Source organism: Ylistrum balloti, unplaced genomic scaffold, assembly GCF_031769215.1.
Source record: "Ylistrum balloti isolate Yb309-2 unplaced genomic scaffold, AGI_CSIRO_Ybal_v1 Utg369864, whole genome shotgun sequence".
Classification (NCBI taxonomy): Eukaryota; Metazoa; Mollusca; class Bivalvia; order Pectinida; family Pectinidae; genus Ylistrum; species Ylistrum balloti.
In genome coordinates this window covers 93527-106383 of record NW_026782010.1, presented here as the reverse complement: position 1 = coordinate 106383, position 12857 = coordinate 93527, and the positions used below count along the sequence as shown (strand labels likewise).

At 36.5% G+C, this 12857-nt stretch overlaps 1 protein-coding gene across 1 annotated transcript in view; it reads right to left on the bottom strand.

The window, feature by feature from the left end:
- LOC132545930 (E3 ubiquitin-protein ligase MYCBP2-like) overlaps positions 1–12857 on the bottom strand; it is a 130310-nt gene that overhangs the window by 28606 nt on the left and 88847 nt on the right. The window contains exons 71-75 of the mRNA XM_060209607.1: positions 11648–11781; positions 1827–1892; positions 1430–1669; positions 813–971; positions 599–699 (exon numbers count right to left, since the gene is read on the bottom strand). Coding sequence (XP_060065590.1) covers positions 599–699; positions 813–971; positions 1430–1669; positions 1827–1892; positions 11648–11781 — 700 coding nt within the window. The remainder of the gene's footprint in view (positions 1–598; positions 700–812; positions 972–1429; positions 1670–1826; positions 1893–11647; positions 11782–12857) is intronic.

Genomic DNA, 12857 nt, shown 5'->3' with positions numbered 1-12857 from the left:
ATCATTAAGAACCTATTTTAGAATAATATCACTATCCCAGATGTTTTGGATAATCAGAAAATGTCATTTAAATGTTTAACACATTTGACTCCTTTAACCTTGACTATGGGTCAAGGTCATTTCTTTTTGAAAACTTTCTTGGACTTCATAAAAGGAACATACTGGCCAAATTTAATGATTCTAGGCTTTTCGATATTTCAGAAGAAATTGTTTAAACGTTTTAACACATTTGACCCCTGTGACCTTGAAGATTGGTCAAGGTCATTTCTTTAAGCAAACTTTGTAGGACAAGATAAGAGGAACATAGTAGTCTAATATAATGATTCTAGGCCTTTCGATATTTGGGGAGAAGTCGTTTAAATGTTTTAACACATTTGACCTCTGTGACCTTGAATATGGGTCAAGGTCATTTCTTTTTGCAAACTTTGTTGGGCTTCATCAAAGGAACTTTTCAGCCAAATATTATAACTCTACATCTTTTGGTATTTCAGAAGAAGTTGTTTGAAGGAAAAGTTGATGGATGCAGGACCCTTTAGGCCTTTGGGCCTGGTGAGCTAAAAATGAGCAGAGAAGGATGTTTACAATCTGACATACTGACCTGGTATCATGGATCAGCTGGTTGTTGTTAAGTGAAACTTCCCATTCCTCTTTAACTCTGCTTGTCTCCTTACGTATTCCCTGTACTATATGGGAACACACCTACAAAGACACACACCGATATCTCATGTCTTCATCTCTAGGATTATATAAATACTACACAAAGCAGACTAGGAAAGATTCCAGTCTCTATAAAATGTCAGTCATGTATTTACCTGTTTCTGTAGATGAGAGAGTTTGCCACTACGGCTGAACAGAATGCCAACCATGTGTTCCTTGAGATTGTGATCTCCATCAAGACTATCGCCACTGACTAGCCCGCCATGATCAACTTTCTCGCACACAAACTTGTCATTGACCAGTTTACCAAACACCTGTAAACAAAATACTTAATTCTTCAGTATAACAAATAAAATATCATATTTACACAAAAATATAACTCTATACACACAATTTACAGGAGAGTACAAAGTATGTATACAAAGAAAGAGTAACACAGGAAAGTAAAGAAAACACCAAGATCTCATTTAAATCTTACAACTGGGCAGTAGATCCATTTCGTCTCTTTAACATTCCTTTGAATAAAGAAATGGTGTGAAAAAACATCCAGATTATGTGAAGGGGCATTGGGGGTGGGGGAAGGGTGTGTGTGTGTGTGTGCCACACTTAGTCACCCCCTATGAACCTACAGCGGAATACAGCAGGCCCTAATCTTCGGCTCTGCAATATCTCCTAAACAGAAGGCATTTGAGAAATCACATGCAATCTGTAAGGGGTGCCCTCTGTTTAGTCACCTCTGACAACATGCAGTTTTACAGCTGTGATAACTTACTTGTGAGGTAAGGAGTCTAAACACCTTGAGGGTCTCCCCCTCACAACTGTCCTGTTGGAGATCCTGAGCAGACTTCTTGGCTGGGACACTTGTATCCTCTCCTTCAAGGTCTCCTAGGACCTTGATCTGTCGAACGCGGAGGCTGTGGTCTGGCCCCTTCAGCTCTAGTTGGAAACAGCGGTACTGCATGTCTGGGATGTGACAGCTAATCCAGCCACTCTGACGCGTCTCAATATCCATCTATAAGAAGGGGAACACTTTTCAGAACTTAATATCAAGCTGTTACAGGAGAGACTTTTTACAATCCTGACTACCTATACAATTTAATATTGAACAATTGATAATTAACAATTTCAGTTAGTATTCACAACCTAGAACTGTTTAGATGTATATTTACCTGCTGTAGTTTTTTCAGCTCTTCTGTGTTACAGCCAGCACTGATTCCCATATAGTTCACTTTACTCTGTAAATGTTAAACAGTCACAAATTTAAACATATATTACTGCTATGTTACATCATTTTAACTTCAGCCTGTCTACCAAAATGGTTTCATCTAAAAAGAGAGGGATTTTCTCCATTGACCTTTACATCACCAACAACTTGATCCTGTATTTATTGTCAGTCACATCTGTACTGTATAACCTCATAACCAAATGTGAAAAATACCCTGAGCTCCTGTGTATTATCTATATATAGTGATACATACTCCGAGGTCCTGTGTATTATCTATATATAGTGATACATACTCCGAGGTCCTGTGTATTATCTATATAAAGTGATACATACACTGAGGTCCTGTGCATTATCTATATACAGTGATACATACACTGAGGTCCTGTGTATTGTCTATATACGGTGATACATACACTGAGGTAGTGATATATATACTGGTACCAGGATCTGTCTACAGTGTAGATATATATACTGGTACCAGGATCTATCTACACAGTGTTGATATATATACTGGTACCAGGATCTGTCTACAGTGTTGATATATATACTGGTACCAGGATCTGTCTACAGTGTTGATATATATACTGGTACCAGGATCTGTCTACAGTGTTGATATATATACTGGTACCAGGATCTGTCCATACAGTGTTGATATATATACTGGTACCAGGATCTATCTACACAGTGTTGATATATATACTGGTACCAGGATCTGTCTACAGTATAGATATATATACTGGTACCAGGATCTATCTACACAGTGTTGATATATATACTGGTACCAGGATCTGTCTACACAGATATCTATATACAGTGATACATACACTGAGGTTATGTGCATTATCTATATACAGTGATACATACACTGAGGTCCTGTGCATTATCTATATACAGTGATACATCCACTGGTGTCCTGTGTATTATCTATATACACTGATACATCCACTGGTGTCCTGTGTATTATCATCTATATACAGTGATACATACACTGAGGCTCTGTGTATTATTATCTATATACAGTGATACATACACTGGTGTCCTGTGTATTATCATCTATATACAGTGATACATACACTGAGGCTCTGTGTATTATTATCTATATACAGTGATACATACACTGGTGTCCTGTGTATTATCTATATACACTGATACATACACTGGTGTCCTGTGTATTATTATCTATATACAGTGATACATACACTGAGGTCCTGTATATTATTATCTATATACAGTGATACATACACTGCTGTTCTGTGTATTATCATCTATATACAGTAATACATACATTGAGGTCCTGTGTATTATTATCTATATACAGTGATACATACACTGGTGTCCTGTGTATTATCATCTATATACAGTGATACATACACTGATGTCCTGTGTATTATCTATATACAGTGATACATACACTGAGGTCCTGTTTATTATTATCTATATACAGTGATGCATACACTGGTGTCCTGTGTATTATTATCTATATACAGTGATACATACAATGGTGTCCTGTGTATTATTATCTATATACAGTGATACATACACTGGTGTCCTGTGTATTATCTATATACAGTGATACATACACTGGTGTCCTGTGTATTATTATCTATATACAGTGATACATACACTGAGGTCCTGTGTATTATTATCTATATACAGTGAAACATACACTGGTGTCCTGTGTATTGTCTATATACAGTGATACATACACTGAGGTAGTGATATATATACTGGTACCAGGATCTGTCTACAGTGTAGATATATATACTGGTACCAGGATCTATCTACAGTGTTGATATATATACTGGTACCAGGATCTGTCTACAGTGTTGATATATATACTGGTACCAGGATCTGTCTACAGTGTTGATATATATAATGGTACCAGGATCTGTCTACAGTGTTGATATATATACTGGTACCAGGATCTGTCTACACAGTGTTGCTATATATACTGGTACCAGGATCTGTCTACAGTATTGATATATATACTGATACCAGGATCTGTCTACACAGTGTTGATATATATACTGGTACCAGGATCTATCTACACAGTGTTGATATATATACTGGTACCAGGATCTGTCTACAGTATAGATATATATACTGGTACCAGGATCTATCTACACAGTGTTGATATATATACTGGTACCAGGATCTATCTACACAGTGTTGATATATATACTGGTACCAGGATCTGTCTACACAGATATCTATATACAGTGATACATACACTGAGGTCATGTGCATTATCTATATACAGTGATACATACACTGAGGTCCTGTGCATTATCTATATACAGTGATACATCCACTGGTGTCCTGTGTATTATCTATATACAGTGATACATCCACTGGTGTCCTGTGTATTATCATCTATATACAGTGATACATACACTGAGGGTCTGTGTATTATTATCTATATACAGTGATACATACACTGGTGTCCTGTGTATTATCATCTATATACAGTGTTACATACACTGAGGCTCTGTGTATTATTATCTATATACAGTGATACATACACTGGTGTCCTGTGTATTATCTATATACAGTGATACATACACTGAGGTAGTGATATATATACTGGTACCAGGATCTGTCTACAGTATTGATATATATACTGATACCAGGATCTGTCTACACAGTGTTGATATATATACTGGTACCAGGATCTATCTACACAGTGTTGATATATATACTGGTACCAGGATCTATCTACACAGTGTTGATATATATACTGGTACCAGGATCTATCTACACAGTGTTGATATATATACTGGTACCAGGATCTGTCTACACAGATATCTATATACAGTGATACATACACTGAGGTCATGTGCATTATCTATATACAGTGATACATACACTGAGGTCCTGTGCATTATCTATATACAGTGATACATCCACTGGTGTCCTGTGTATTATCTATATACAGTGATACATCCACTGGTGTCCTGTGTATTATCATCTATATACAGTGATACATACACTGAGGCTCTGTGTATTATTATCTATATACAGTGATACATACACTGGTGTCCTGTGTATTATCATCTATATACAGTGATACATACACTGAGGCTCTGTGTATTATTATCTATATACAGTGATACATACACTGGTGTCCTGTGTATTATCATCTATATACAGTGATACATACACTGAGGCTCTGTGTATTATTATCTATATACAGTGATACATACACTGGTGTCCTGTGTATTATCACCTATATACAGTGATACATACACTGAGGTCCTGTGTATTATCTATATACAGTGATACGTACACTGAGGTCCTGTTTATTATTATCTATATACAGTGATGCAAACACTGGTGTCCTGTGTATTATTATCTATATACAGTAATACATACACTGGTGTCCTGTGTATTATCTATATACAGTGATATATACACTGGTGTCCTGTGTATTATCTATATACAGTGATACATACACTGGTGTCCTGTGTATTATTATCTATATACAGTGATACAGACACTGAGGTCCTGTGTATTATTATCTATATACAGTGATACATACACTGGTGTCCTGTGTATTATCTATATACAGTGATACATACCCCGAGGTCCTGTATATTATCTATATACAGTGATACATACATTGGTGTCCTGTGTATTATCTATATACAGTGATACATACACTGGTGTCCTGTGTATTATCTATATACAGTGATACATACACTGGTGTAGTGTGTATTATTATCTATAACAGTGATACATACACTGAGGTCATGTGTATTATTATCTATATACAGTGATACATACACTGAGGTCTTGTGCATTATCTATATACAGTGATACATACACTGAGGTCATGTGCATTATCTATATACAGTGATACATACACTGAGGTCCTGTGTATTATTATCTATATACAGTGATACATACACTGAGGTCCTGTGTATTATTATCTATATACAGTGATACATACACTGGTGTCCTGTGTATTGTCTATATACAGTGATACATACACTGAGGTAGTGATATATATACTGGTACCAGGATCTGTCTACAGTGTAGATATATATACTGGTACCAGGATCTATCTACACAGTGTTGATATATATACTGGTACCAGGATCTGTCTACAGTGTTGATATATACTGGTACCAGGATCTGTCAACACAGTGTTGATATATATACTGGTACCAGGATCTGTCTACACTGTGTTGATATATATAGTGGTACCAGGATCTGTCTACACTGTGTTCATATATATACTGGTACCAGGATCTGTCTACACAGTGTTGATATATATACTGGTACCAGGATCTGTCTACACAGTGTTGATATATATACTGGTACCAGGATCTGTCTACATTGTTGATATATATACTCGTACCAGGATCTGTCTACAGTGTAGATATATATACTGGTACCAGGATCTGTCTACACTGTGTTGATATATATACTGGTACCAGGATCTATCTACACAGTGTTGATATATATACTGGTACCAGGATCTGTCTACAGTGTTGATATATATACTGGTACCAGGATCTGTCTACACAGTGTTGATATATATACTGGTACCAGGATCTGTCTACACTGTGTTGAATTATATACTGGTACCAGGATATGTGTACACAGTATTGATATATATACTGGTAACAGGATCAGTCTACAGTGTTGATATATATACTGGTACCAGGATCTGTCTACACAGATATCTATATACAGTGATACATACACTGAGGTCATGTGCATTATCTATATACAGCGATACATACACTGAGGTCCTGTGCATTATCTATATACAGTGATACATACACTGGTGTCCTGTGTATTATCTATATACAGTGATACATACACTGGTGTCCTGTGTATTATCATCTATATACAGTGATACATACACTGAGGCTCTGTGTATTATTATCTATATACAGTGATACATACACTGGTGTCCTGTGTATTATCATCTATATACAGTGATACATACACTGAGGCTCTGTGTATTATTATCTATATACAGTGATACATACACTGGTGTCCTGTGTATTATCTATATACAGTGATACATACACTGGTGTCCTGTGTATTATTATCTATATACAGTGATACATACACTGGTGTCCTGTGTAATATCATCTATATACAGTGATACATACACTGAGGTCCTGTGTATTATCTATATACAGTTATACATACACTGAGGTCCTGTTTATTATTATCTATATACAGTGATGCATACACTGGTGTCCTGTGTATTATTATCTATATACAGTGATACATACACTGGTGTCCTGTGTATTATCTATATACAGTGATACATACACTGGTGTCCTGTGTATTATTATCTATATACAGTGATACATACACTGGTGTCCTGTGTATTATCTATATACAGTGATACATACACTGGTGTCCTGTGTATTATCTATATACAGTGATACATACACTGGTGTCCTGTGTATTATCTATATACAGTGATACATACACTGGTGTCCTGTGTATTATCTATATACAGTGATACATACACTGGTGTCCTGTGTATTATTATCTATATACAGTGATACATACACTGAGGTCCTGTGTATTAACTGTATACAGTGATACATACACTGAAGTCCTGTGTATTAACTATATACAGTGATACATATACTGGTGTCCTGTGTATTATCTATATACAGGGATACATACACTGGTGTCCTGTGTATTATCTATATACAGTGGTACATACACTGAGGTCCTGTGGATTATCTATATACAGTGATACATACACTGGTGTCCTGTGTATTATCTATATACAGTGATACATACACTGAGGTCCTGTGTATTATTATCTATATACAGTGATACATACACTGGTGTCCTGTGTATTATCTATATACAGTGATACATACACTGGTGTCCTGTGTATTATTATCTATATACAGTGATACATACACTGGTGTCATGTGTATTATCTATATACAGTGATACATACACTGGTGTCCATACACTGTGTATTATCTATATACAGTGATATTATTATCTATATACAGTGATACATACACTGGTGTCCTGTGTATTATTATCTATATACAGTGATACATACACTGGTGTCCTGTGTATTATCTATATACAGTGTGTATATCATACACTGGTGTCCTGTGTATTATCTATATACAGTGATACATACACTGGTGTCCTGTGTATTATCTATATACCGTGATACATACACTGGTGTCCTGTGTATTATCTATATACAGTGATACATACACTGGTGTCCTGTGTATTATTATCTATATACAGTGATATATACACTGAGGTCCTGTGTATTATTATCTATATACAGTGATACATACACTGGTGTCCTGTGTATTATCTATATACAGTGATACATACACTGAGTCCTGTGTATTATTTGTATATACGAGGATACAAAATACATGAATCCTGTGTATTATCTATATACAGTGATACATACATTGGTGTCCTGTGTATTATCTATATACAGTGATACATACACTGGTGTCCTGTGTATTATCTATATACAGTGATACATACACTGGTGTCCTGTGTATTATCTATATATAGTGATACATACACTGAGGTCCTGTGTATTATCTATATACAGTGATACATACACTGAGGTCCTGTGTATTATCTATATACAGTGATACATACACTGAGGTCCTGTGTATTATCTGTAGACAATGATACATACACTGGTGTTCTGTGTATTATCTATATACAGTGATACCTACCCTAAGGTCCTGTGTATTATTATCTATATACAGTGATACATACACTGAGGTCCTGTTTATTATTATCTATATACAGTGATGCATATACTGGTGTCCTGTGTATTATTATCTATATACAGTGATACATACACTGGTGTCCTGTGTATTATCTATATACCGTGATACATACACTGGTGTCCTGTGTATTATTATCTAAATACAGTGATATATACACTGAGTTCCTGTGTATTATTATCTATATACAGTGATACATACACTGGTGTCCTGTGTATTATCTATATACAGTGATACATACACTGGTGTCATGTGTATTATCTATATACAGTGATACATACACTGGTGTCCTGTGTATTATTATCTATATACACTGATACATACACTGGTGTCCTGTGTATTATTATCTATATACACTGATACATACACTGAGGTCCTGTGTATTAACTGTATACAGTGATACATATGACCTGTGTATTAACTATATACAGTGATACATATACTGGTGTCCTGTGTATTATCTATATACAGGGATACATACACTGGTGTCCTGTGTATTATCTATATACAGTGATACATACACTGAGGTCCTGTGGATTATCTAGATACAGTGATACATACACTGGTGTCCTGTGTATTATTATCTATATACAGTGATACATACACTGGTGTCCTGTGTATTATCTATATATAGTGATACATACACTGAGGTCCTGTGTATTATCTATATACAGTGATACATACACTGAGGTCCTGTGTATTATCTATAGACAATGATACATACACTGGTGTCCTGTGTATTATCTATATACAGTGATACCTACCCTAAGGTCCTGTGTATTATTATCTATATACTGTGATACATACACTGAGGTCCTGTTTATTATTATCTATATACAGTGATGCATACACTGGTGTCCTGTGTATTATTATCTATATACAGTGATACATACACTGGTGTCCTGTGTATTATCTATATACCGTGATACATACACTGGTGTCCTGTGTATTATCTATATACAGTGATACATACACTGGTGTCCTGTGTATTATTATCTAAATACAGTGATATATACACTGAGGTCCTGTGTATTATTATCTATATACAGTGATACATACACTGGTGTCCTGTGTATTATCTATATACAGTGATACATACCCCGAGGTCCTGTGTATTATCTATATACAGTGATACATACATTGGTGTCCTGTGTATTATCTATATACAGTGATACATACACTGGTGTCCTGTGTATTATCTATATACAGTGATACATACACTGGTGTCCTGTGTATTATCTATATATAGTGATACATACACTGAGGTCCTGTGTATTATCTATAGACAGTGATACATACACTGAGGTCCTTTGTATTATCTATATACAGTGATACATACACTGAGGTCCTGTGTATTATCCTGTGTACACTGGTGTTCTGTGTATTATCTATATACAGTGATACCTACCCTAAGGTCCTGTGTATTATTATCTATATGCAGTGATACATACACTGAGGTCCTGTGTATTATCTATAGACAGTGATACATACACTGAGGTCCTGTGTATTATCTATATACAGTGATACATACACTGAGGTCCTGTGTATTATCTATATACAGTGATACATACACTGGTGTCCTGTGTATTATTATCTATATACAGTGATACATACACTGGTGTCCTGTGTATTATCTATATACAGTGATACATACACTGAGGTCCTGTGTATTATCTATAGACAGTGATACATACACTGAGGTCCTGTGGATTATCTATATACAGTGATACATACACTGGTGTCCTGTGTATTATTATCTATATACAGTGATACATACACTGGTGTCCTGTGTATTATCTATATATAGTGATACATACACTGAGGTTCTGTGTATTATCTATATACAGTGATACATACACTGAGGTCCTGTGTATTATCTATAGACAGTGATACATACACTGGTGTCCTGTGTATTATCTATATACAGTGATACATACACTGGTGTCCTGTGTATTATTATCTATATACAGTGATACATACACTGAGGTCCTGTTTATTATTATCTATATACAGTGATACATACACTGAGGTCCTGTGGATTATCTATATACAGTGATACATATGCTGAGGTCCTGTGTATTATCTGTATACAGTGATACATACACTGAGGTCCTGTGTATTATCTATATACAGTGATACATACACTGGTGTCCTGTGTATTATTATCTATATACAGTGATACATACACTGGTGTCCTGTGTATTATCTATATACAGTGATACATACACTGAGGTCCTGTGTATTATCTATAGACAGTGATAGATACACTGAGGTCCTGTGTATTATCTATAGACAGTGATACATACACTGGTGTCCTGTGTATTATCTATATACAGTGATACATACACTGAGGTCCTGTGTATTATCTATAGACAATGATACATACACTGGTGTCCTGTGTATTATCTATATACAGTGATACCTACCCTAAGGTCCTGTGTATTATTATCTATATACAGTGATACATACACCGAGGTCCTGTTTATTATTATCTATATACAGTGATACATACACTGAGGTCCTGTGTATTATTATCTATATACAGTGATACATACACTGAGGTCCTGTTTATTATTATCTATATACAGTGATACATACACTGATCTCCTGTGTATTTTCTATATACAGTGATACCTACACTGAGGTCCTGTGTATTATCTATATACAGTGATACATACACTGAGGTCCTGTGCATTATCTATAGACAGTGATATATACACTGAGGTCCTGTGTATTATCTATAGACAGTGATATATACACTGGTGTCCTGTGTATTATTATCTATATACAGTGATACATACACTGAGGTCCTGTGTATTATTATCTATATACAGTGATACATACACTGGTGTCCTGTGTATTATCTATATACAGTGATACATACCCCTAGATCCCATGTATTGTCTATATACAGTGATACATACCCCTAGATCCCATGTATTGTCTATATACAGTGATACCTACCCCGAGGTCCTGTGTATTATCTATATACAGTGATACATACCCCGAGGTCCCGTGTATTGTCTATATGGACATACACAACTCTAGGTAGTGACCGGTTGTGACAATTGACGGTAAGTGTCTTCATTTTGTTCCTATCCTCGTCACCACTCTCCCAAAATGTCTCTGTGGAATTGTCTGTAAATATAAACATAACTGAAAGTTTAACAGACTGTTAGTGTGTTCCCTTTGTTAACCACCTGTTTCTGAACCAGTAAACATTAGGTAGGAAACTAACATAGGGAATACATTCATGAAAATGTTCCAATACATCACCACACTGAAAATTTCAATCCAAATCAACTTTTCAATGAAATTCAGACTGTAAGACTGGCTATCATTGCCTGTAGGCTAGAGGCCAGTACCTACCTGTGAGACTGGCTATCATTGCCTGTAGGCTAGAGGCCAGTACCTACCTGTGAGACTGGCTATCATTGCCTGTAGGCTAGAGGCCAGTACCTACCTGTAAGACTGGCTATCATTGCCTGTAGGCTAGAGGCCTGTACCTACCTGTAAGACTGGCTATCATTGCCTGTAGGCTAGAGGCCAGTACCTACCTGTAAGACTGGCTATCATTGCCTGTAGGCTAGAGGCCAGTACCTACCTGTGAGACTGGCTATCATTGCCTGTTGACTAAAGGCCTGTACCTACCTGTGAGACTGGCTATCATTGCCTGTTGAATAGAGGCCTGTACCTACCTGTGAGACTGGCTATCATTGCCTGTAGGCTAGAGGCCTGTACCTACCTGTAAGACTGGCTATCATTGCCTATCATTGTAGGCTAGAGGCCTGTACCTACCTGTAAGACTGGCTATCATTGCCTGTTGACTAAAGGCCTGTACCTACCTGTGAGACTGACTATCATTGCCTGTTGACTAGAGGCCTGTACCTACCTGTGAGACTGGCTATCATTGCCTGTATCATTGCCTGTTGACTAGAGGCCTGTACCTACCTGTGAGACTGGCTATCATTGCCTGTAGGCTAGAGGCCTGTACCTACCTGTAAGACTGGCTATCATTGCCTGTAGGCTAGAGGCCTGTACCTACCTGTAAGACTGGCTATCATTGCCTGTAGGCTAGAGGCCAGTACCTACCTGTGAGACTGGCTATCATTGCCTGTAGGCTAGAGGCCTGTACCTACCTGTAAGACTGGCTATCATTGCCTGTAGGCTAGAGGCCTGTACCTACCTGTAAGACTGGCTATCATTGCCTGTAG